This window comes from Macaca mulatta, chromosome 2, assembly GCF_049350105.2.
Source record: "Macaca mulatta isolate MMU2019108-1 chromosome 2, T2T-MMU8v2.0, whole genome shotgun sequence".
Taxonomy (NCBI): Eukaryota; Metazoa; Chordata; class Mammalia; order Primates; family Cercopithecidae; genus Macaca; species Macaca mulatta.
Window position 1 is genome coordinate 162,120,099 of NC_133407.1, and position 27,295 is coordinate 162,147,393.

Genomic DNA, 27,295 nt, shown 5'->3' on the forward strand with positions numbered 1-27,295 from the left:
TAGACCTCCTTCACAGAAAATCCTGCTCTTGCCAAACTAGAGCATTGGAGTAACAGAGCGAACTGTGCTTCCTATGAGCAGTTTGCTCCAAGTGTAACTCAGAAGGGCAGAGCTACACATCCCTCGTTCCTTATTCTCAATTCATCAAAAGAATCACTATGCATGAGAGGATAGAGAGTTGCTACAAGTGTTTTGCTGCTGGAAGTCCCTTTCCATGGAAAATATCGTTAAAAGCAGGCACTTTGATTATATTTTGGGAGAAAGCCACCTATGTATATGATCACTTTCCTCAGAGAATGACATTTCTGATATTAATGCCTTCTTGCAAAGTTTATGTGGCAGAGGTGACAGCCCCATTGAGTAGGTCTTACTTGAGATACCTTTCTTTCCAATCCAACATATTCACAACCTCTTAATTTTCATCACCTATTCAGGCCTTGATATGCAGCTTCGAGGGTGGGCCAGCTTTGCTTAAATGCCTTGTGTGGTGTCTTGCCATCTCTGCCGAGCGTTTTCAGGCCTGTGGCCCCATGACTGTTTGTCTTCCACTTGCTATGGAATTGTTTAGACCGGTGAAACCTGGCCAATGGGGAGGTTGATCTCCCTCTTGTGTAACTAACCTGACCCAAACCAGCTGAGACTGCATGTGTGGGATGATGATTCTTGAGCCTGTGGGCAAGCCATACTAATTCAAGCCACAATTCCCTCTTTAGCCCTGATGCGGAATGGAAATTGGGATAGCTAATTAAGGGCTGCCTACCTAGTCCAGGTACTACCATTGTAACATTAGAATCTCACATGTACTCTATAGAGTAGGTGGAACTCAGTGGCCTTCCAGTATAAAGGCAGCCAATATTATCTTCCTCATCAATACCTACAGACTTCCTTCCTCAGCCTAGCCTACATTGACAGACTGACCTCCATGGTAACAGACCATGCTGTTCCAGATCAAAGCTGCTTCTGAAAAGCTTATTGCATGGGGGAATAGACACAGAAGGTGTATTCTTTAGTCAGCCTGGCTCTCAGGAGGGAAGCAGGAAAGAAGGAGCTAGGCTGTGCATGCTCAGTTTCTCTTTCTAGACTCACAAATTGGATTAAGGTATTCTCTCCTGGAGAAAAGAATGTGTCCTGCAGAGATCCCAAGAGTATTAAACTAATGGATATCCTTTCATAAGGAGAAAGCACGAAGAATGGAGGAAAGGGTTTCATCCTCCCTACCCCAATGAAAAAGTTCATCCCTGTAGGCAAATGCTTGATCAAATGTGCTGTTACATGCAGCTCCTTTGTTCGTTTGACATAACCATTGAGTGAGTAATGACAGCCTCTTCATTAAATGGAGAAGTTCCAGTATTAAATAAGCAAATCAGCAAAAAATGAGCCAGAAGGCAGTAGAGACTGCCAATTCAATTTAATGTTTTTAGTTCAATTTAATTTTTAAAACCCCACAGAAATCTTCCTTGGATGCTTTTGCCTATTAGCCTTTAATAAAAGAAAAAAATATATAATGAGTTTCTCCAAGTCAGGTGTGTGGTGGAAAGAAGAGCGTGAGGCTTGAAAGACAAAGCTGGGTATTAAATTCTGGCTCTACTGCTTACTGGCTGTGCCGCCGTGGGCAAGTAATTTAACCTCTGTAAGCCTTAGCACTTTGAAGATAATAAGACCAACCCCAAAACCTGAGGATTAAATGTATGTAAAGCACCCAGCCTAGAGCCTGATACACAGTAAGTAGGCAGTCAATTCCTGATAGTTATCATCACATTTTGCTGCTGCTGAAGGAACGTATCTGCTGGTACCACCCTTGCATCGGGTTATGTCTGTGGGAGCAGCTTTTGCTACAAGTCTCCTCCTATGCTGCATTGTGTGGCAGGATGACTGGGAAGACTTGGCCTGATCAGCCTCTTATGCTATGAACCAATGCTATGCCTCTTTTTTTCCTCAACTCAGGTTAGAGCACAGTGAATGGGACTCTTCCCGGACTCCTATCATTGGCTCCTGTGGCACTCAGGAGCAGGCACTGTTAATAGATCTTACAAGCAACAGTTGTCGAAGGGTAAGAAGGAAAAAGGATAAAGAGAGGGTGTTCTACTATCAGACAGGGCTGGCTGCATTGGGGGCAAGGAGCTGAGGAGAAGGAATGTGGAAGTCCAGCCACTGAACAGCTGATGAGTCTAAGGCTGGAAGGGTGGGGAAGATTAGAAGAACCTGGTGGAATTTGCCAAGTTGTTGACTCTGAGGCAACTTTCCTCTCAGGATACCCCTTTCTACAGTGGTTGGGTCAGCTTTGCTTAAGTGCAAGACTACTAGGAGGGAAAGCAGCGTAGCCCTATAGGGTGAAAACTCTCTGACTTTCACATTTTTCTTTCAGACCCGGAGTGGCATTGGATGGAAGCGAGTCCTGCGTTCACTCTGTCATTCACGGACCCGAGTGCCACTTCTAGCAGCCGTCTACTTTCTAATGATTCATGTCCTGCTCATTCTGTGTTTTACGGGCCATCTATAGACTTAGTTGTTACTCTTTGGACCACTCGCCTCAGAACTTGGAATTCTCTCACCTCTAACATCAGAACTATCAATTCCAGTGGAACAGTCTTCCCATTTACAGGTCTTCTCTCCAACTCTCCACGGAAAGTGCCTGCAAAAACAGAGGTGGATACGAGGACAGGTTGGAGCTGCAGGGACTGGCGAGTCTGCTTTCTTCTACTGCCCTGGGCCTGAACACTTCTGCTTAATCTGAGAATCACAGTTGGTTTGTTGAGCCTAATATTTGTTGAGATTTTGCAGGACCCTGATCTTTTGTGGTCCTGTAAAAGATACTGAGGAATGTCAGCTAAGCCAAGAGGATGGTTTCAATAAACCTAATAATCTGAAGTTCAGTATCATTTTGATTGATAACTTTCTTTGCCTCATTTGCCTGTATTTTCTCCTGTTTCAGGGGGAAGGTGGCTCTGCCATAAACAAAGTTCAGGGAAATGAACACATCACCTCATAGGACGTCTGATTTAGGTCTCTTGCAGAATACGGTGGTGAGAGCTGAAGGAACTCCCTAGGGGTTTTAGCTATTAGATCACGTGGGAGGACAGCATCTTCTTCCCTGCCAATTTCAGATATAATTGGAGGGAGAATTTCTGGTCCTAGACTATAAGGATAGAATCCCCTTGCTTTTGCCCTTGATCACATGTATACTAAGGTATTAAGTGGCCCAAGTCTTTCCTTTCACCAAAGGGCAGGGAGAAGCATCTATGGACAGCAGGGTTCCAATTCTTGTCGTTCCAGGAATATCTGGATATTCCTGGAATGTGGGCCCTGAGACAGTGCCCAGGGGCCACTGGGAGCCAGTAGTAGGCATTGACTCTCAGCCAGGAGTCTGACTGGTCTAACACCACACTGCAACTCCTGGCCTCTTGAAGTACTAAACTACTTTGCTGTTAGTGAGAGTTATTACAGTTTCTCAGCCCCATTGTCTCTGTCCTCTGTGGCAATGGAAGGAGAATATAGGGAAGATAAAATTAAATATAGACAGACCTGAGAAGGACAGCCAGGATTGAATTCCATTTGTGCCTATTCCCTGCCTCCCCTCCCCTCCCCCATCCTACCAGTTGGTTATTTTCTCCCTACTGTATACATGATGTGTTCACTGCCTATTCTCTCCCTAAAGAAGAGAGAAGACCAGTGGGCTGACCGATCTGCTCTAAATCTACCGTGGTGATTAAATCTTGGTCACAACATCCTGGGAAGTTTCCTGAACAACTGTAAAATAATAAAATTATTTTCAGAATGAAGAGTTTGTGTGTGTGTGTGTGTATGTGTGAGTGAATGGATATGTGCACAGGTGCTTCAGTACCTGTGTTTGCATGCTGGCGGGGTGGAAGGTGGGTAAGAGAAGTAGGGAAGGAGGTAGCCAGAAATGGTTACAGGGTAGAAAGCTCTACATATTCAGGCTTTCTTCTCACTGGCCAATATCAGTGACAGCTGCAGGCATTCTTCCAGCCTTAGCTGCTAGACCCCAGGTGATGAATGCAGTGAGGAAAATCTATCCTAATACTGAATCAAATAAGCTGGGCCTTAGGGCATGAAATTGATGCAGGTCCATGCATGGTCCTAGAACTCTTGTCTAGCACATAGTGAAAACATTAGACCCCTAGGGATCCCTCTGGGTGGGAATGGGAGAAGAGAAGCTTAATAGCATGTAGCAGGTTAGATGGGCATTATGTTTTGTTTTGTTTTGTTTTGTGTTTTGAGACCGAGTTTCACTCTTCCGCTGAGGCTGGAGTGCAGTGGCACGATCTTGACTCACTGCAACCTCTGCCTTCCAGTTTCAAGCGATTCTCCTGCCTCAGCCTCCCAAGTTGCTGGGATTACAGGTGCCTGCCACCATGCCTGGCTAATTTTTGTACTTTTAGTAGAGATGGTTTTACTACGTTGGCCAGGCTAGTCTCAAACTCCTGACCTTGTGATCCACCCGTCTTGGCCTCCCAAAGTACTGGGATTAGAGGCGGGAGCCACCGTGACCAGCTATTACGGTTTTTTATATTAAGTTGCTGCTTGAGAGAAGCTAGCTCACTTTCTCAAAGTACAGTAAATGGTTTAATTGTACCAAGTCTATCTGATTTCAAGGCCCGTTCTATTTCTGTGTGATACACCTCACTACCTCATCAGTAATGAACTTGTGACATTTGCTAAAGAAAGATGGGGCTTCTTGGTGTCATCTCTGATTAATTTCTAGTTTCTCCAGAGAACTATGTACCTGGATGGTGTGTCACAGTATATAGTCTAATTCGTATTTTGACACTACATGAGGATTCCAAGTGATTTTACAAGACTATTTTCCCTTCTACAAATGTACTCTTCCTTATAACTTCGGTACCATCACAATAAATAGGTAATAAAGTAGGAGGGATAAATAAAGCTCCCCCAGGCATAGAATCCTTAGATTTGGAAGTGACAGAGGCTTCATATTCCTAATGCAGAAAAGTGCCTGTATCATGGGCCAGTTTCATCTAGTCCTGCTTAAACTCCTTGGAGAATGCACCGTTGTGAACAAATCAAGAAGTCCACAGACAATCAAGATTAGGAGAGGCTAGGTCAGATACAATAACAGACACCCTCAAATTCGCAGTAGCCAAAACAAAGGACTATTTAGTGAAAGACTCCAATTCCCTCACATGGTAGATGGGGCTCCACTTGTGTTCTTTCTCACTCAGGGACTCAGTCTGCTGGAGGAGCCAACATGGAGAATTGCAGGTTGCCTTGGGCAGTGGTGAAAGAGCATAGCAAAGCTTGCAGTGGTCTTACAGTCTCCGCCAGAAAGTGGCATCTGTCACTGGCCAAAACAAGTCACCTCAGCACGTCTGACTTCAAGAGGGAAGGGAGGGGCAGCAAGTCTTGACACGCATTGAAACAGGAGGCCACAAAGACCTTCCATCAGCTGACCAGCACCTGGTTCTTTCAGAATTCTTCCTAATATCTGGAGCCAAATCTTTAGTTTGTTAGCTCAGACTCCACAGTGCCCCAAACAAGCTAGGAAACTTTCTCCTTCCATGTCTTGCCTTTTCCCTTATGAGTTATTCCTTCTGGCATTCAACTGGTCGATGTTTATTTGAACATCTATATGAAAACTCCACTTTTAAGTGCCGTGGGTAATATAGGGGTGAGTTTCTTTTTAAGTCTCATGCTTCAAAATCCACATATAAATGACTTCTCCCATAAAGCCTTTCTTGATGAATACATCCCATACCAAATGCTCTGAATTCCTTTACAGTCTCAAACGTAACTGCCACCCTATTTAGGATACAGTGCTGTTCTATGGAATTCTCTAATATGTTTTCTGGTTGAATGTTTGTTTCTCTCACTAGATTACAAAGTCAGAGTCAAAGCAGCATTTTCTATGACTGCCCTATGACCCCCATTGTCAAAACCTTGCAAAAAGACCAGGCACAGAAACATTTAATCCTTTTAAAATTTAAGTGTCTAAAGCAGAAGGAACTGACTCAAATTTCAGGAAGTAGCTGTGAGGATGGGGTGGCAGGAAATGACGAAAACCTGAATACGGAACTGAAGCAGCAGCTCAGTTTCTCACTCCGAAGTGGCAGCAGCCAGAGAGGGAGTCGGTGTGGACGCAAGGAGCCGGGCGCTTAGAACAGAGGCTCGCACAGGTGGAGGTGGGTACTCTGAGCCATGGGACAGTCGGGAAACACAGTAATTGTTGAGGAGGAACCTACCTGGCTCTTAGTCCTTGGTGATGGGCAAGGTCACCACTAGTAGGCTTTTATCCTTTTATGGCCAGAAGGCCTGGTTGTGAGTGGTTGTAGCAAATCAGCATCTGGAGATAGAAACAGAAGGGAGGGACTTAAACTCAAGGCAAATGATTCAGGAGCCATCTAGCACAAACGTCAAGCAAAGTGTTGCCTGGTTTCTGCTGACAATCTACAACCCAGTCTAAGGCATGTCTCCCCTAGGTACTGAGTTGGGAGGAGGACCACAGGAGAAGAAAACAGTGTCTGCCCTTGAAGAGCATATGGTCTCAGGGAAACAAACCCACATAGGAAATGTAACAGATAAGGAAGTAGTCACTGATGTAAAGTAGCACTGAGTACCAAGTGCTGATGGAGCCCAAGAGAAGGCATGATGGTTCTGCTGGGGCTAGTTTCTGTGATTGTAGATCACAGAATCCCCGAATGTCAGAAATCAAGGAGACGTTACAGATTAGCTAGGTTAACCCCTTCATTATTTTCCACTGGGGAAATCAGAGATAATTGCTGATTTGGCAAATTATTCAAGTTGGTATTTATTAATCGCCTGGTCTCATACCTGGCAAATGAGTACCTACTCTGTTGATGCCCTTGTGATGGTCTCTCAGAGGCTTAGTCACAGAGCTGGGGTGACAGCCAGGGCTTCTGACTCCCAGTCCGTGTACTTTGATGCAGGAGGTCAGCATCGCAACAAGGCCTCACCAGATTACTCTCTGGTTCTCACCTCTAGATAGCACTTCTTACCTTTCTGGTTTCTGGTCAATAGGTCAAGGATATTAGATAAATTGTCTCTATTTCGGAAACTCTTTATTTCAAAAATGGGTGAATGGGAGAGTCAGGCTGAGGCCTCAGAGGAGCCACAGGAAAGAGGATGGGACCATCAGTCCTCATTGCTTCCTTATTGCTCATGACTATTTCAGAAACTTCTCCATTCCAGTTTTGTGTGTGACAGTCCTTTTGTTGCACAGCAGCCCAGGAGCCAGGGGATGAGAAGTAGAGGGGTAGTAAGGATGCAAGATTCTAAGTCTTGTTTTGCTGTCTCCACCCGCGTCAGGGAAAGCCGAGCTGCTTTCAGCCGTGACTCACGGCTGACTCAGTCAATATCTGCCCAGTGTCCCCTTAGCATCTCTTTAACTGATTTACCCCAGGCTTCCCCTGGGCTGGTTTTTAAGGGGTTGCTCAATGGAGAAGATGGAGTTTTCAAGTGGAAATAGAAAACTGGAGAATCTGAAGGCCTAGGTGGAGACAGGAGAACCCGAGGAGTAGTTGTAAAGGAACTCTTTGGAGACAATGGAGAGCATGAAGAAGGTATCCAATGGGATGAGGTGTCTGAGGAGGGAAGGGTTGCCAGCTAGCAAGTCGTGCCAGGGTCAAGAAGTCTCAGTAGCGACCATAGCAGATGAGCATTGTCTGTTGTTACTTCTTCACACCAAGATCCACAGATGCAGAGCAACCATGCTGCTCTTCCTTCTGCACAGTCCAGAAGGCCGACTAGAACACTGGGGATGCTCTAGCAGAGTAAGTTTGGCACCCTTCCAAGCTAGTGTTCTCTAAATATTTCTGCAACATTTATTTAGTTGATAAAAACTGAATACCTCTTAATGTTCAAAATAAGATTTATTATATATGATTCTTTTTTCTTTTCTATGATAAATTGTCAACTTGAAAACATGCTATTTTTTGAACTACTTTTCTTTAGAAATATAATTGAACCATTTTTTAAAAATTGAGTAATAACTGACTTATTCCCAGCAAATAATGCTTTCCCATGCATTCTTCAGTGTGGAAATGTCAGCCAACTGTCCCTACTGACCTTATGCAGCTGTGAAGTGACCAGTCTCAGGGTGAAGGTGGGACACCACTTGGACAAGAGGCTGGAAAAATTCTCAGTATAGTTCAGCAGGTTGTAAAGAGAGACGTAGATGTTCACTTGTGAGAAACTGAACCAATTGGTATTTCAACAGTGACAAAGGAATCGTATATAGAAACCTGAGTGAAATGAGGCCATAATTCTAGGGATATTATAGCACCCCTCATTGCCAACCACCTTCAGCCACTGCCTGGCTGGCCTCGGGACACAAGTGAACAATTCCAGCAATTTTGACTTACAGGTTACCTAGTGTTACCCACACCCATGGCAACTTCTCTCTAGCTCCAAGCGGGCCCAGGCCACATTGGTTTGTCTTGAATAAAGCCCTATCTCTCCTCTTGTAACTGAGCAGAAAAGCCTTCCTACAACTCCCATTTGCTTTGCTTCATTTTCTATTTTCTTCTAAGAAAAAAAATGGCAGGAAATATTGGGCTTCTATATTTTGACTTCAACATTCCTATTTTCCCTCCTCTTGATCCTTTTTTGTCCCTAATTATTCCCATCTCCTGTCACTCTCAGATGTGGAAGTCTGTAGTGGGCCATGATGTGTCTGTTTCCGTGGAGACCCAGGGTGATGATTGGGACACAGATCCTGACTTTGTGGTGAGTTTGGAAGTAGCTTTGCTTGAATATTGCAGAGAGTGGGGTGGCGAGGGCATCTGGGCAACTCTGTGACCTTTGAGGATGCTTGGAAAAGGGCCTTCTGGGACTGAGACAGCCCTCTTACTGGGACTAATTGGTAGGACAGTTGGCTGTCGCCTGTGGGGCATGCACGATACCTGGTATCAGGGATGAAAGGAGACAGGCGTGGGTGAGTTTGACAGTGTGATTGACAGGCGATGGCAGGCTATACTGAAATTGAGAAGCAGGTGAACCTGGGTCTCCCCAGGCCCATGACCCAGGATTCAAGCTGGACATGTGTAACTGGGGGATTGAAAAGCTGTAGGAGACCAGATGGGGTAGGCATGAAGTATGCAGAGGAAGAATGGAGGTTTCAGAGCTCACTAGTTTAATTCTTTGTGTTTTTTATTTGTTTGTTTGCTTTATGAGACAAGTCTCACTCTGTCACCCAGGCTGGAGTGCAGAGGTGCAGTCTCAGCTCACTGCAACCTCTGTCGCCCAGGTTCAAGCGATTCTCCTACCTCAGCCTCCCGAGTAGTCCCTGTAGCTGGGACTACAGGTGCACGCCACCACACCTGGCTAATTTTTGTATTTTTTTTGGTAGAGATGGGGTTTCATCATGTTGGCCAAGTTAGTCTTGAACTCTTGACCTCAAGAGATCCACCCGCCTCGGCCTCCTAAAATGCTAGGATTACAGGCATAAGCCACCATGCCCGGCCTCACCAGTTTAATTCTTACATGGGGTCAGGATGGGATAAACATAGAGGGGATGTGAGTAAAGACCCAGACTGAAGGCGGCAGTGGACACAGGGGACATGGGGGGCATGTATCAGTTGTGTGGCCCTTCTCAATGTGGCACATTTCTTGCCGTCACATATTACTGAGTGCTGTCATTTGCAGAATGACATCTCTGAGAAGGAGCAGCGGTGGGGAGCCAAGACCATCGAGGGCTCTGGACGCACAGAACACATCAAGTAAGTGCCAAAAGGACTGGGGAAAAGGAAGGGGGTTATGGGAAGAGCCCAAAGAAAACTCAGGGACTTGGGGGAAGGTGAGGGAGGAAAAGGATAGGGTAGTTCATGTCTATGTATTACTGTGTTTGGTTTTTTCTAGAGTCTGTTCCTGTGTGTAGCTTGTGTGTCATTGTGTACTTCTATTTTACGTCTCTCCTCTTATCCTCCTCAACGCTATTATCTGTCTTTTATACCTAACAACTCTGCTATTTCCCTAAGTGGGGGTCTATTGGATTAACTGCCTCCCTTCCTTTAGTAACGCATGAGAGATTCAGAGAGGAAGTGGCCCAAATACTAAGGTCCTCTCTATCTATTTACCTGGCAGTCATCTATCTCCTGTCTATCTCTTCAGATAAATATAAATGTGTATTTAGAATTCAGGGTGACTTCCTTCAGATGGACTAAGAATAATTCAGTAAAATGTCAAGGTGAAGAACTCAGAATAAATGCTATAAAAAGAGGCCACTTCAGCTCCCATACCTGGCCCAAATAACTTTTAAAATACAGATTTGTACTTAGCTATTTGACAGAAGTTGGAAGCCATGCATGGTAATATGAAGAAATATAACACTTGAAAAACCTGTTGATGAAAACTATTTTGGCAATGATGTTCAGGAATCTTTAAGATTATAGCCCCATTTGCATCTTACCAGAAACAAACAAACAAACAAAACCCTCTGATACCAGAAGATAAAAGGAACTTACAGACATATCCAGGGGTTTCTGTGGGATATGTCATATATTCAGGCTGAGAGATCCCCTCCTCTCTTCCATGGATTATTCAGGATCATCTAACCAGGACCATCTGCTTTGGATAGTATCAGAATGTCAAACATTAGTAGCAAGGTAGACACAATAAATAGTGTAACGAGCAAGCATTCAACAACTACACACAAAATGGCATGATTAATAAAGTCTTAAGCTCCATTTTTAACTCCCCCCACCACACCCTAAGAGCAGTGTTTTTACCTCTAGATTTTAAAAAGTGTCAGTGGATGACCACATTGCACAAGCAACACACTGTGAAAGCCTGGCACAAGTTTATACAACTGGATGACAGTACCACATTGTTTAATCAGAAATAAATGATTTCGGCCAGGCGTTGTGGCTCATGCTTGTAATCCCAGAACTTTGGTAGGCCAAGGCAAGCAGATCACTTGAGGTCAGGAGTTCAAGACCAGCCTGGCCAACATGATGAAACTCTGTCTCTACTAAAAATACAAAAATTAGCCAGGCGTGGTGGTGGGCGCCTGTAATCCCAGCTACTCAGGAGGCCGAAGCACAAGAGTCTCTTGAACCCAGGAGACACAGGTTGCTGTGAGCTGAGATCACGCCACTGCACTCCAGCCAGGGCAATAGAGCGAGACTCAGTCTCGATAAATAAATAAATAAATAAATAAATAAATAAATAAATAAATGTTTTAATTAAGTACCTATAATGAATATTATTCTTAAACCATGCCATTCTGGAAAAAGATTGAAACAATGGAACAGGGTCATTCAGGAAGTTTCTGTGATACCCCTCTATAGACTCATATATCAAAAAAAAAAAAAAAAAGGACCCTTTTCCTTTTCTAAATAAAAGCCACTCAGTGCTAGTATTCTGGGAATTGTCCAGATGAGGCTGCATACTTCGTACCTTTTTTCTCCCAGTGCCTGTTTCATATATAGGAGGTAGGAGTACAATATTTTAAGGAAGTCTCCTAAATTCCTGCCATAATCTTACGGAAAGAGCTTGAATTTGGATATCAGATAGATTTAGATTCAATTCCTAACTCTGCCACTCTTAGCAATGTGAACTTAGTCACATAACTTTTTTGAACCTTAGCTTATTTATCAAACAGGGATAAGAATAGCAACTCTAGCTTTGCACAGTGGTGGTATTGTAGCCAATGAGGTTTATCTGAGGTGTGATTATTGCTAATTGAAAACTTTTCCCAACACTCCACCATGACAACTTGCAATATAGTAGGCATTGGCAAAAAAAAAAAAAAAAAATAGCAACCCTAATAAAAAAATGAAATAATGTAAAAAAAAGTAGCCACCCAGAAGATGTGTAGTGAGAATTCAATGGGATAGCCAATGTCTAATGCAGTACTTAGAACTTCTGAGCAGCTCAGTGATGTTATTTTTGTTTCCTGTTAACATAGGTTAGTTTAATCAGATTTCCTTTCTAAAATCTAACGAACATGTAAACAGACAACAGCCCTCTTTTCTCCTAAGTGGTGTCTACCTGTACTGTTGTATTGCACAACTCCTGTATACAGATCACCCTGACTGGTGCTCCCTGGAGTTGTACAACATGGTGACCCTGCACATTTCCTTGTTAACCTAACTGAATATCTGATAGAATAAATGATGGAGGTATTGACAAAAAAAGCTCTCTCATCTCCCATTTACCCAGGTTATCAAGGAGTAAAAGCCTGGTATCTACTGGTAACAGGCCAGGTGGCCTTAGACAAGTCCCTTTTCCTCTCTGATTCTCATTTTGCCCATCTGGATCAAAAAGACCTCTAGAGGACTTTCCAGTAGTAAGTTTCCACTATTTGGGGATTCCCCGTGGTTAGTGTGGGCTAAGCCAGTCTTTAACATCTGATGGGAATCACCATGGTCCTTGGAAAAGAGGGGGAAATTGGAGAGGAGAACAGTAGTTGTAGATTCTAACACTGACAGATCCCAAAATGAAAACAACAACAACAAAAACAAAACGAAACAAAACAAAACAGTAGCTGTAGAGCTGAGACGACTAAAAGCAGGAAAAGGAAGTGGTTGTAGTTCTTACTAATCTTAACTATCTTCCCCACAGCGTGATGTCTCTTTTTAGGTCTGCTTGAATAAATTTAGTTTGGGTAGTAATTTGGTAATTCAGTGAATAATTCAAATGGTCCTATGCGTCCCTTATCCATTCTGTAAAGGAACTGCCTGGTTTTCAAGAACTATCACCCTTCTCTCCACCTTCTTTTCTCCACTCTTGTCCATTCATTCTCAAGACTCAAGGATGTCTTTTCCCTTGACCAGTCTGTTTATTTTCAAACCTGTCACAGACTGAAACTTTTGTAAAATAAAATAAAATTGAGTTTCTGGAAAAATAAATGGTTAAAAATAACATAGACAATACAAACACAGTTTGTATTTTTAAATTCAATAGATATAAAATCACGATGTTGTCAGGCATGCTAGTCTGTGCCTATAGACCCAGCTACTCAGGAGGCTGAGGCAGGAGGATCACTTGAGTCCAGTAGTTCTGGGCTATAGTGCTTTATGCTGATTGGGTCTCCACAATAAATTCTGAATCAACATAGTGACCTCCCACCTCCCAGGAGTCGGGGACCATAGGTTGCCTAAGAAGGGGTGAACTGGCCCAGGTCAGAAATGGGGCAGGTCAAAACTCCAGTACTGATCAGTAGTGGGATTGTATTTGTGAGTAGCCATTGCACTCCAGCCTGAGCAACATAGTGAGACCTCATTTCTAAAAAAGAAAGAGAATAAAATCACTATGTCAAATTGCTATAAAAGTTTCTAAACACATATTCTCAATTTTTATTCTTATTTCCCTGTGAAACAGAAACAGTTCAGCTTGTGGACCACACATTTAGTGGCACCACTCTGGAATAATCTTTCAGCACTTCGTGGAACCTGTCTGGCCTTTAGATTAAATCTTTACTGAGCTATAACCATAGGATGTCTGCCTCAGTGACCCTGTCCTCTTTCTTGTGCCCTGACATTTTACAGCAAGTGGAAATAAAGAATGGTGTAATACCAAGAGTATTGAAATAGAATTCTGGAGCTCTACGGACTGATTCCAGCTCTGCTGTAAAAGGGCTCATGATGCTGAGGAGAGTAATAATATTTTACCATCCTATTTTGATTTCCAGCAGTGACTGGAGATTATAGTACCATCCCTGTTTACCTTACAGGGGTACTGGGAAGAGCCATGGCTGTAACTTAAGAATAATGACCAACCTTTATTAAGCTATTATATGTCATGCAAAACACAGTACTTTTTAAAAACAACCCTATATCATAGATGACGTTGGCATCCTGATTTCACAGAAAAGTGAATGGATATATTAATGTTTAGCAATTTGTCCAATGATACAGAGATACAGGTTGAGCATCCCTAATTCAAAAATTGAAAATCTAAAATGTTCCAAAATCCGAAATGTTTGAAAGCCCACATGATACCACAAGTAGAAAATTCCACACCTGACTACATGTGATGGGTTGCAGTCAAAATACAGGTGCACAACACAGGTTTTTCGGCGTCCCCAAGGGAAAAATAAAGTTACCTCCATTTATTTTGGTCTTCTTTAATACCTTTCTTAATATAGTGTATATGACATATAAATGAAATTCCTGTTTACACATGGGTCTAGTCCCTAAGACATCTCATTATGTATATGCAAATATTCCAAAATCTGAAAAAATTCTGAATCCAAAACACTTCTAGTCCCAAGCGTTTGGGATGAGGGAAACTCAACCTGTAGTAATTTGAATTTGGCTCAGTCTGACTCCATGGGCTGAAATCTTAACCATTATATTGTTTTTGTCTAATAAACATAATATTGTCATGTCCATAATTCTCTTGTTGAAATAAAATGCAAATTCCCAAGAGCTAAGCTATTGCCATTCCCTAAGGCTGCTTGCTATTCTGTTTACAGTGACAAAGTACTTGATAAGTTGGCTTTAATAATACTACAATCACTTAATAAACAAACCTCTTTATGAGTGCCCAAAGTCTCTTTCATTTAATGTTTTCTTCACTTTATTATTTTTCAAAAATTAACTTTTTTTTTTTTTTTTTGAGATGGAGTTTCGCTCTATCATCCAGACTGGAGTGCAGTGGTGCAATCTCAGCTCACTGAAACCTCTGCCTCTGCCTCCCGGCTTCAAGTAATTCTCCTACCTCAGCTTCCTGAGTAGCTGGGATTACAGGCATGTGCCACCTTGCCCAGCTAATTTGTGTATTTTTAGTAGAGACAGGGTTTCACCATGTTGGCCAGGCTGGTCTCGAACTCCTGACCTCAAGTGATCCGCCTGCCTCGGCCTCCCACAGTACTGGGATTAGAGGTGTAAGCCACCACGCCCAGCCAGAAATTAACTTTATTGATACCTAATCATTATAAGCAAATAGTTCAATGAGTTTTGACTATATATATATAATACAGCCACCTATATATATAACCACCAATGCAATCAAGATACAGAATATATCTATTACCATGAAAATTTCCCTGCACCTCTTTGCAGTCAATACACCCCATAAACACTGATCTTTTTGTCACTATAGATTAGTTTTGTCTGGCATAGAATTTCATGCAAACAGAATAATATAGAATGTATTGTTTTGTGTTGTCTTCTTTCAGCATAATGTTTTCCAGATTTGTCCATGGTGTTGTGTATATAAGTCTTTTGTTCTTTTATATTGTCAAGTAGTGTCCCATTGTATGGATATGTCACAGTATGATTATTCATTATCCTGTCGATAGACATTTGGATTATTGACAATTTGGATCTATTACAAATGAAACTGTCATGGGCATTTGGATACAAATCTTTTTGTTGACATATCCTTATTTCTCTTGGGAAATTGCCAGAAGTAGAATTGCTGAGTCATATAATAAGTGTATGTTTAACTTTTTGAGAGACTCAAACTCTTTTTTTTTTTTTTTATTATTATACTTTGAGTTCTAGGGTACATGTGCATAACATGCAGGTTTGTTACATATGTATACTTGTGCCATGTTGGTGTGCTACAGCCATCAACTCGTCAGCACCCATCAACTCGTCATTTACATCAGGTATAAGAGAGACTCAAACTCTTTTTCAAAGGGAATTTACCCTCTCTCATTCCTACCAGTAATGTATGGGTTTCAGATGCTCCACATTTTTGTCAACATTTGCCATTGTTAGTATTTTTAAATTTAGCTGGGTGCAGTGGCTCATGCCTGTAACCCCAGCACTTTGGGAGGCCAAGGCAGGCGCATGAATTGAGCCCAGGAGTTCAAGACCATCTGGACAACGTGGAGAGATTCTGTGTCTACAAAAAAATTAAAAATTGGCTGGGTGTGGGGATGCTCACCTGTGGTCTGAGCTATTCGGGAGGCTGAGAGGCAGGAGAAGCACTTGAGCCCAGGAGGTTGAGGCTGCAGTGAGCCATGTTTGCCCCACTGCACTCCAGCCTGGGTGACAGACTGAGAACTTCTCTAAAAGACAAACAAAACAAAATAACAACAACAACAAACTTAACCACTCTTTTAAGTATGTGGTGATTTTAATTTGAATTTCTTTGGTGACCAGTTTTATTGAGTATATTTTCATTTGCCATTTTATATCTGTTCACATCTTTTTATCACTTTTAAAGTGAGTTGTTTGTCTTTTTATTAAGTTGCTGAAAGTTCTTCATATATTCTGGATGTAAGTCTTTTGTGAAATATGTGTTTTACAAGTGTATTCTCCAAGAATGTAACTTGCTTTTTCACTTTATTTGTTTATTTATTTATTTATTGAGAGAGAGTCTTGCTCTGTCGCCAAGGCTGGAGTGCAGTGACATGATCTCAGCTCACTGCAACCTCTGCCTCCTGGCTTCAAGCGATTCTGCTGCTTCAGCCTCCCCAGTAGCTCAGCCTACAGGCAGCTGCCACCATGCCCAGCTAATTTTTGTAATTTTTGTAGAGATGGGGTTTCACCATATTGGCCAGGCTAGTCTTGAGCTCCTGACCTTGTGATCCACCTGCCTTGACCTCCCAAAGTGCTAAGATTACAGGCATGAGCCACTGCACCTGGCTGCTTTTTCATTTTATTAATGGCATCTTTTTAAGAGCAAAAGATCTTAATCCTGATGAAGTCTAATTTATTGAAAAAAAAAATTATGGGGCTAATGCTTTATGTGTCTGAGAAATATTCACCTACCCCAAAGTTGTGAAGACTTTCTTTGATGTTTTGTCCTAAAGGACTTACAGTTTTAGCTTTTACATTTAAGTCTATGATCCATTTCAAGTTGACTTTTCTGTGCAGTGTGAGGTCAAGATTGAGGTTCATTTTTTTCCATGTGATTATTTAGTTGTTCAACACTATTAAAAGAGTATCCTGTTCCCATTGACTTACCTGGCATCTTTGACCACATACATGTGGGTCTATTTCTGGACTCTATTCTGTTCTGTTGATCTATTTTCTACCCTGACAGCATACCATACTGCACTGATTATTGTAGCTTTGTAAGTCAAGAAATCATGTAGTCCTCAAGTTTGCTCTCCTTTAAAAAGAAAAAAAAAAATTTTACTATTTCAGGACTTTACATTTTCACATAAGTTTTACAATTCACTAGTCAATTCCTACAAGAATGCCTGTTCAGATTTTGATTGGGATTGCACTGAACCTATAGATCATTTTAGGGAGAATTGACATCTTAATGACATTGAGTTTTCCAATCCATGAACATGGGATATCTCTCCATTTATTTAGGTCTTCTTTAATATTTTTAGAAATATTTTTTAGTGTTTAGGTGTTGCACATACTTTGTTAAGTTTATCCTAAAATGTTTCATGTTATTTCATGTATTTATATTTAACTTTCAGTTTCCAAATGTTTATGGCCAGTATGTAAAAATACAATTGATTTTGATACGACTTGTATACTGTGACCCTGCAAATGCACAATGCTTTAGTAGCTTTTTTTGTGTGAATTCTTTAGGATTTTCTACATACATGATAATGACATCTGTGAATAAAAACCTTATATTCTGAGTCACTCACATTTGCACTTTTAGTTTTGTAATTAAAAAAAACACAGATTGAGGAATGAGTCACCTTTGAGGTGCTACATTTTGCTTGGTTCACATAAACTGCATTGCTTTATCAATCCAAAGTCTTATAAAACTTAAATTGGATATCTGAGAGTTAATATGTCAAGTTTCTTAGGCACAACACAGCATATTGAATTGGAATTTCTTGTTTTCCTTTCTGTCTCTTCTAGCTGTCCTCTATCTCCATACATTAAACATCTTTATGTCTTCAGAGCCTAATAGTACCTCACACTTAAAAGCTGTTTAGTTAATAGCTATCAAATGAAGGAATGATATAATTAAGACCTGTTTAGGCTGGGCGTGGTGGCTCACACCTGTAATCTCAACACTTTGGGAAGCCAAGGCAAGAGGATCACTTGAGGTCAGGAATTTGAGACCAGCCTGATCAACATGGTAAAACCCTGTATCTACTAAAAATACAAAATCTAGGTGGGCGTGACATGCATGCCTGTAATCCCAGCTACTCCAGAGGCTGAGGCAAGAGAATCGCTTGAACCTGGGAGGCAGAGGTTGCAGTGAGCTGAGATCATGCCACTGCACTCCAGCCTGGGTGACAGAGCGAGATTCTGTCTCAATAATAATAATAATAATAATAATAATCTGTTTAGAATGACTTCAGCTATAACCTAAAGAAGTTTATTTTCTTTGGGCCTCAACAATTTCATTCAAATTATATCATCTATTGATATGATCCCCTGACTAGTTTTTCTGTTATCCTTTAGATGAATATTCCTATCATTTTCTAATCCCTTTTAAAAACTTGTTTTAACTATAATATAGTTATAACCCATTTAACAATTATTATACTCATTTAAAAATTGCATATTTTTTCCATTTGAAAGTAAATTTTGGCCCCCTTTTCTTCATCTTTCATCTGAATACTTCAGTTGGAAGATACTGGGCAGGCATTTACATGTCCTTGGTACTAGTAGCTTTTGACACAGTGTTGGTGTTGAACTGACAACACAAGATCTCTGCTTTCAATGCTGCCAGAGAGTTTAGAGGAGGCATGGGAACAGGGGGTTCTTCCAGCACTTGGCTTAATTTCATCTGGTTCATAGCCAGCTTTCTAAAATTAACTGTGGCTAAAGCTGAGAAGCCTTTTTAAAAGACCTTTAGTGGAATTATCCATTAAAGGCCACCAGATGGATCTATTCTTCTGTAAAAGAAGACAATTTCTGCTGTGAGACAGCCATTCTACGTATAACCAATGTGTCTGGTTGTCTTGAGCTGGTGAAGTCCCAGTAATATCACTGTCTCAATACCCTAAACCCTCATTGCTTGCTACAGAAAGTCAAATTTCTTATTTAGGATTCTCTTGCCCAAATGTTTCCAACAATCCACTGATCCTTATGTGTCCAAATAACAGATCTGATTGTCATTTGGTGCTGAGCTATCACTTCATATCCTCAAGCCAAAGAGGTTGGCCAAGATGGCTTTCCACCCTCTTAAGTATTGCAGTCACCTTCATGGTAAAGATGGAAGTGGGTGTGAAGTAAGAAAGAGAATGCCTTTTTTTGGTGGTACTTTCTCTTAGGGAGAAAGGTGTCCCTTCAAATCAAGATAATTTGAGCCTTAACATGTCATAGCAATTACTGTGAGTGGATTTTGTTAGTTAGTTGTCATTAGTTATTAGTTCTCTCAGGTATTATCAGGCTGTGGGGAAGGGGCAGAAGATCTTAATTCATGACCAAAAAGCATTAAAAAAATACTACTAATGTTTAAATAAATTTCCCCAATTCTGTGTTTTTATAAGCATTGTTTTTAATGACTTCCTAGTACACTAGTGAAAGGTAATATTTCAATTTATTTAACTATTACCCAACCACTGGTCATATAGATTGTTTCTTAGTTATTGCTATTATATACTATGTTTCAATGAGTATCATTTAGATATTAAGCTTTGCCATATTTAAAATAGTTTCCCTGGTGTAGACTCCTAAAACTAGAATGTGTAGGTCCAATGGTATGTGAATATTTTTCTGCTTTTTGAGACACATCCTCTAATTGATAGAAAGCAGATCCATTCAGAAAAGAAAATAACTTTCCAGTTATCAGAATATAGGTATCATTGTCCTCTAATATTTAAGAACATGAAAAATGGGACTAAAAGGTCAGAAGGTTATTTTAGTGAGCAAAATAACAGACTAGAGGAAATATTTTTGGCCTATGGAGAGTTTAAATCAGGCTATGGTATGTAGGCCAGACTGATCTTTTACTTCTAGACCTGTCACTAGTATACTCTGGGGGCCCAGGTTATTACTGAAAATAAACAGGACAGACTTCAAGACTTCCATTTTTCTGGGAATATGGGTTTGTTGACCTTCCTGGGATAGATGATCCTTGGTCATGTGGTTTCTTCCAGCATCCACCAGCTGAGGAACAAAGTATCAGAGGAGCATGATGTTCTCAAGAAGAAAGAGATGGAGGCAGGGCCCAAAGCATCCCATGGCTATGGAGGTCGGTTTGGAGTAGAAAGAGACCGAATGGACAAGGTAATTTGAAAGGGAAAGATTTGCTTTGAAAATATACATTTAAAAAATTGATATATCTATTTATATATTTTGTAAATATTTATGAATAGTTATATACTTATATATAATTATATACCTCTATAAGAGCCAATTATATATAAGTATATTATTATATAAGTATATATTTATTATATATTTGTATGATTATATAATATATAATAAATATAATATATATTATATTATAATCATAATAAATATAATATAATATATATTTTTATATACTTATATATTATATAGTATATAGTATATAGGATAATATATATTAATAGTATATATTATATATTACATATTATATATTAATGATATAAAATATAATATATAACATATTACATATTAATGTAGATTATATATTATATAATGTGACATATAAAATATATGATTATATATAACATTAATATATATTAATATATAATATATCAATATATTTATGTATAATATATTTATATACTTATATAGTTATATATTTATATATAGTATCTGTTATATATAATATATAGTTATATATAAGGATATATTATAAGTATATAATTAATATATAAATACATTATATATTATATACTTACTTATATAATTATGCATATATTTATAAATATATATTAATATATAACATAATTATAAGTAAATGCAAATATATAAATTATATTATATGTATATCTTAATATATTATAATTATATGATACAATATATTTATATTATAAATAGTTTATTCATAAATATATAGTATATAATATTTAAGTATATATAAAATATTTCACTAGAACACCCAGATACTTTTGTTCTAGATCAAAATATATATTTTTTGACTCATTTATTGGTTCATGAGTTAAAACTCATTCAAAAGTACAGTGTTCATTTGGTCTCTAATATTATTGAGACCAATATTATTGATACAAATATCATATTATTTGTATCAAATTTTTCTTATCTCAACACATAAGATATACGTGGCAGAAAATAAGAGCCTATATATTAGAACTGCTGGCCTGTTGTAGCCCTAACCACACTGTAACTCCTAGACCAAGAAGACAGGGAGCATAAGTGGAGAAGGAAAAAATATGTTTTAAAATCATTTGCTGCTTTTAAATGTTTATGTATTATATCTATGTTACAACTTCTCTTTACTATTTTCTTTACTGTGTATTTAGTGATTTTTATATATATATGTCCTACATTACATGTTGCATAAAGCTCAGAGTTCACTTCTGAACTTTGATGGCCATACAGGAGCAAAGATCTAGAACAAAATCACTGGCTCTCCTAGTGAAAATTCCATCCCGGCTCTGGCGTCCGATCAGTCCCCTTGGTCTCTCCTCCACACTACCCCACACTACACTGTGTTCTGCTGCACAATGCTCTTGTTTCAGCTCTTTTTGTTTCTGATTTAAACACTGCTCTGTCTATCCAGTCTCTATCCCCTGGTTCCCAGCCCATCCTATGGGAGTGTTCAGAATGAAGGATTACTAATGGTATTAAAGAAGAACAGGAATGAGCAGGTCTCCAGAAAAAGTCACCTTGCTCTCCCATCGCATATTCCTTGGCACCACTGTCAGAGGCCATAGATCTGACCCAGAATGGAATTTCTTACATGCCTACATCCCACTCCATCTCTGTATTTATTTTTTTAAGGTCATTTTTATCATTTCACTCACTCCATCCTTGATTCTTCTCAGAGTGCAGTGGGCCATGAGTATGTTGCTGAGGTGGAGAAGCACTCTTCTCAGACGGATGCTGCCAAAGGCTTTGGGGGCAAGTACGGAGTTGAGAGGGACAGGGCAGACAAGGTAAGTGATCACTCTCTCTCCCGACCACCCACCTCCAGTCATGTGAAAGTTGCCCACACTCACCTCTGGATGGAGGCACATGCTTCTTTGTTGGAAGACAGGGCAGTGGATGCTGTGAGGACCTGACACCATCACAGGGATACCTCCCTCAGCAAGTTCCTTGGTGCCAATGTTGGAAGCCACATGTTGAGCTCAGCGATTCAAATAAGGAGAAGCCTCTCAAACTGTCTGTTTGAATGAAGAATTCCTCAAGCCACTGGTTTGACAGAACAGAGAATCGTCTAAGCTCTTCTTTGGCTTAACATCAAAACCATATAAATACTCATGCCTTTTAGGAAAACAGAGTTGTCAGTTTAAATATTACTACCGGCCGGGCGCGGTGGCTCAAGCCTATAATCCCAGCACTTTGGGAGGCCGAGACGGGCGGATCATGAGGTCAGGAGATCGAGACCATCCTGGCTAACACGGCGAAACCCCGTCTCTACTAAAAACACAAAAAATTAGCTGGGCGTGGTGGCGGCGCCTGTAGTCCCAGCTACTCGGGAGGCTGAGGCAGGAGAATGGCGGGAACCCGGGAGGCGGAGCTTGCAGTGAGCTGAGATCCGGCCACTGCACTCCAGCCTGGGCGACAGAGCAAGACTCTGCCTCAAAATAAATAAATAAATAAATAAAAATTAAAAAAATAATAATAAATATTACTACCATGGCAGCAGATAATCAAGTTAAACAACTAATTAGGGTTACTGTTTACAGGATTTAGCATCAATCTAGAAAGTCCAGATGTTTTTAAAGACTCCTTTGTACAAAACAAAAGAAAATGTTGTTTTAAAGAGAAAAAAAAGTATCATATGATTACAGCATCATATTGTTGACAGGAGAGTAAGATTGATAACTCATTGATGTTTTTAGTTCCACACCTTATTAGGTCAAATTCTTTGAGCTCATTTTTTATGGTGCAGAATGGTATCTCCTGCCCTGCAGCTGCACACAGAGAGAGGACATCTTCTTCATAGCTAGCTGAGATTTTTTCTTTGTTTTTACCAACAGTTGTTAATTAGGTGGGCATGAATCCTTAAAGCTAAGTTCTAGAACATCAATTGTTTGCATCATGGGGGGGAAATCCATGAAAAACAAAATCAGGAAAGTTTAAAACATACTGCAAAGCTAAGGGAAGATGTAGAAGGCAATAGTGGAATATGGAGCATGCAATGTTCTAGAATCAGGATGGAATTCCCTGTTCCATCTTGGCCCCACTCTTGCCTGCCTTTGCTTAATCTCCGATTCTGACATCTTTTGCTCACAAGCCACAAATGGAATCACCCAGTCAGTGTGTCATGTAAATCAAGAAACAATACATGTTAATTAGTTCTTAAGATGCAAAACCCCAGACTTGCTCAGATACCCATAGTTCCTGAGCCAGATGGAGAACAAAACTCTGCGGTAATGTTGAGTATCTGGGCAACATGTCCAGTCCCGGAGCTGGCTAGGATCCAGACTCTCCTGGTTGCAGTTATCCCACCAAAATCCACATATTGTGTTTCCATTATTGAGTAATGAAAGAGAAGAGGTACAGCATTATCAACTGGGAATAGGGTAATGTCTCTTCATGAACAGAGTGATTTATACTTTATAAGGCGCTTTTCTAGGTATTACATTTCACTTTTGTGAGGATTCGTTAGAAAGAAAAGCACTAAGTTAGCGAATGAACCTAAGTAGACACTTTACCTTGTCCCATTTAGTTCTCGTGATATCCCAAATGAAGAGGGATCATTTCTCTCATTTTACAGTTGAAGTAGACAAGACAGACATGCCTCTCCTGATTTTATATTAAAAGAGACTGGGGCTTAGTGATATAAAGGAACATGCCTAAACTTCAACAACTATAAATAGGGGATGTAGGGTTTGAACCTAGAACCGTCTGTGTCCAGGGCCAATGTTCATCACTCTGTAGTCTCTTGTGTCCATACCAGCCTGTTTCTACATTAAACACCCATACTCAGCCTGAAGCCCCTACAAACTACCTCTGGGACTGGCTGGGAGTAAGGGGAGGTCAGGAAGGGGAAAACCTGTCAGCTCGGATTCTAACCAATTCTCTCTCCTCTTCTCTGTAGTCAGCAGTCGGCTTTGATTATAAAGGAGAAGTGGAGAAGCACACATCTCAGAAAGGCAAGGACACTGGACTTCACTCAGCCTCGGCAATCTGACTGGCAGGCTCTTCTGCTAAGACTTTATCTTCCAACAGTTGTCATCAGTTCTTTAACTTCCATGACCCAGCTCACCACTATTTTATTTACTTTTTGTTCATTTGTTTGTTTTTGAGACAGAGTCTTGCACTGTCACCCAGGTGGGAGTGCAGTGGCACAATCACAGGTCACTGCCACTTTGACTTCCTGGGCTCAAGCGATCCTCCCACCTCAGCGTTCTGAGTAGCTGTGACTACAGGTGTGCACCACCATGCCTGGCTAATTCTTTATTCTTTGTAGAGATGGAGTCTCACTATGTTGCCCAGGCAGTCTCAAACATTTTGGCTCAAGTGATTCTCCCCTCTCGCCCTCTCAAAGTGCTGGAATTGTAGGCATGAGCCACCGCACCCAGCGCTATTTTATATACTTTTGTTTTGTTTTGCTTTTTTGTTTTTTTGAGAGGAAGTCTTGCTCTGTCACCCAGGCTAAAGTGCAGTGGCGCGATCTCGGCTCACTGCAAGCTCTGCGTCCCGGGTTCACGCCATTCTCCTGCCTCAGCCTCCCGAGTAGCTGGGACTACAGGTGACTGCCACCACTCCTGGCTAATTTTTTTTGTATTTTTAGTAGAGATGGGGTTTCACCGTGTTAGCCAGGATGGTCTCTATGTCCTGACCTCGTGATCCTCCGCCTCGGCCTCCCAAAGTGCTAGGATTACAGGTGTGAGCCACCGTACCCAGCCCTATTTTATATGCTTTTTAAACTCAGTGTGTACTTGCTTCTCTTTTCTCCATGATTGCTTTCTATAATATTGATCAAGTTTTTGAATCCCTCTTTTTTCTCTAATGGATCGAAAATAAGGTTTTCTATTCCTTTATTTTGGAAGGTTATTGCCAAATTTTAACATGCATCTTTGACTTAAATTTAAAATTAATCACAATCTCTTCCTGAGTATATGTGAAACATAGAACATTTTAACTACGTTCTTTTTAACCAACCATATTGTTGTTGTTCAGTATATTGGTTCCATCTCATTCCATCTTATTATTGGTCCCATCTTATAAACCCCACAAAATTGAATCATTATTATTACCTAGTAAATGCTTATTTAAATTGACCAAGGTATTTACCTGTTTCCTAACTCAACATTGCTTATTGTATTTCTTTGTTTCACCTTTGCGTCTTCTATTTTCTAACTCATCATTGCTTATTGTATTTCTTTGTTTCACCTTTGCATCTTCTGTTCCCTTCTTGCTAAAATATATCCATTGATAATTCTTTTAATGAGTCTGTGAAAGAGCTTTCAGTCTTTGAAAAAGTCTTTATTTTGCATCATTCTTCATTTTTATTTTCCCTTCATCACTTTGAAGATCTTATTTTATTGTCTCTGACATCTCTGTTGTGTCAGACTATCATTCCTGAGTAGGTAACATGTCTTATATCTCTGGGTTTTTTTAATTAAAGATTTTCTTTTGGTCTCTGATATTCTGCACTATTATTAGGGTGTGTCTAGATGTTAGATCTACTTTTATTATCCTATATGGGACTTACTGCTCTTTTCCAACCTCAGATGTGACTTTCATTATAGAAAGTTCTCAGGCATTTTCTCTTTGAATAATACTTCTTCTCTCTTCTCTTTATGTCCCTGAGCCGCATTCTGGGTTATTCCTTTAGATCTAGGTTAAGTTCACTAATTCTCTCTTTAGCTGTATTTTATTATTATTTAAACTGTCCATTACATTTTAAACTCTCTTTCAAATATCTTCCCTCCCCTCCCTTCCCTTCCTTCCCCTTCCCTTCCCTCCCCTTCCCTTCCCTCCCCTTCCCTTCCCTCTCTTTTTTTTAGATAAAGTCTCATTATGTTGCCCAGGCTGGCCTCAAACTCCTGGGCTGAAGTGATCCTCCCATCTTGGCCTCCCAAAGTGCTGGGATTACAGGCATGAGCCACCACATCAGATATTTTCATTTCTGGAGTTTCTTTCAGTTCTATTGCATATCTGCTGATTCATTTTCCATAAGACATTATAGTTTCATTATGGTTCCCTGTACCACTTCTTTAAGCTCTTTAATTATTTTAAACATGTACTTTATAGTTTCTTTCATATTTTATATTATTTGCAGTTCTTGGCTGTGTGAGTTCTTCTGACTAATCTGCTGTTCCTCACGGTTATTTATTTCCTTGATGGTTCGTAATCTTTGTTTATAAACTTATTTGAGTGAAGAAGAGGGATATTTGTTTTATGAAAATTTCATGTGCCCTGGGTTTAGTAAGTACCTCATCCAGGGAAATATTGCCTCTACTTCTGGCTCAACTTTAGAGGTCTTAATAGTAATGGACTTTTTTTTCCTTTATTATTATTTTTTCCCATGGAGTTCAAGTCTTTCTGTTTTTTAAGTTGGTTATGGTATGTTGTGCTTTTCAAGGACTTTGTTCATTTTGTCTGTGTTGTCAGATTTATTGGCATAAATTCATTTATAATAGTCTCTTCTTTTTAACTTCTGTAAGATTTCTAGTGATATGAAATGAGTATTTTCATTTCTGATCTTATTTATTTGTGTTTTTTCTCTTTTTAATTGTTCTTACTAGAATTTCATCAATTTTATTATTCTTTCCAAAGAACAAGCTTTTGGCTTTGCTAATTTTCTCTATTGTTTACCTGTTTTAAAAAATGTATTGGTTTCTGCTCATATCTTTATTATGTTTTTCTTCTACTTAGTGTTGATTTAGTTTGTTCTTTTTCTAGCCTCTTAAGGTAGAAACTTAGATAATTGATTTTAAGCCTTCCTTTACTATATGGGCACTTAAAAAACTATACATTTCCCTCTAAACACTACATTCACTACAACCATTTGCTACATTCAACAAATACTATATGTATTGTAATTTTCATTCATCACAAACCTGTGGTCCCAGCTATTCAGGGGGCTAATGTGGGAGGATCGCTTGAGCCCAGGAGGTTGAGGCTGCAGCGAGCCATGATTGTGCCACTACACTTCAGCCTGGGTAACAGAGTGAGACCCTGTCTCAAAAACAAAAACAAAAGCAAAAACAAAAAAATTCAGTTAAAAATATTTTCTTATTTCCCTTGTAATTTCTTCTTTGACACATGTATTATTTAAAAGTTGTTACTAATTTTCTAAGTATCAGGGAAATTTTCTAGATGATTTTATTGGTATTGACTTTTACTTTAATTCTATTGTGATCAGAATATGATATCTAATATTTCAGTCTTTCGAAATGTAC

General features: G+C 39.9%; 2 protein-coding genes and 1 pseudogene across 29 annotated transcripts in view; all 3 read left to right on the plus strand.

The window, feature by feature from the left end:
- Positions 1-2,873, plus strand: part of GOLGB1 (golgin B1) — an 88,266-nt gene extending 85,393 nt beyond the window's left edge. For all 27 annotated transcript variants that reach the window (XM_077993827.1, XM_077993833.1, XM_077993835.1 and 24 more), the window contains 2 exons: positions 1,945-2,050; positions 2,366-2,873. In XM_077993827.1, the coding sequence (XP_077849953.1) occupies positions 1,945-2,050; positions 2,366-2,500 (241 nt within the window). In that variant the 3' untranslated portion in view covers positions 2,501-2,873. The remainder of the gene's footprint in view (positions 1-1,944; positions 2,051-2,365) is intronic.
- A 3,173-nt stretch (positions 2,874-6,046) lies between these two features.
- The window catches only part of HCLS1 (hematopoietic cell-specific Lyn substrate 1), a 30,021-nt gene continuing 8,772 nt past the window's right edge, over positions 6,047-27,295 (plus strand). Inside the window, exons 1-7 of one of the 2 annotated variants that reach the window (XM_077990836.1) lie at positions 6,075-6,158; positions 7,683-7,766; positions 8,638-8,721; positions 9,640-9,713; positions 19,922-20,051; positions 21,761-21,871; positions 23,983-24,037. In XM_077990836.1, coding sequence (XP_077846962.1) covers positions 7,704-7,766; positions 8,638-8,721; positions 9,640-9,713; positions 19,922-20,051; positions 21,761-21,871; positions 23,983-24,037 — 517 coding nt within the window. In that variant the 5' untranslated portion in view covers positions 6,075-6,158; positions 7,683-7,703. 2 annotated transcript variants of the gene reach the window in all.
- Positions 11,616-11,746, plus strand: LOC114676672 (U4 spliceosomal RNA; annotated as a pseudogene).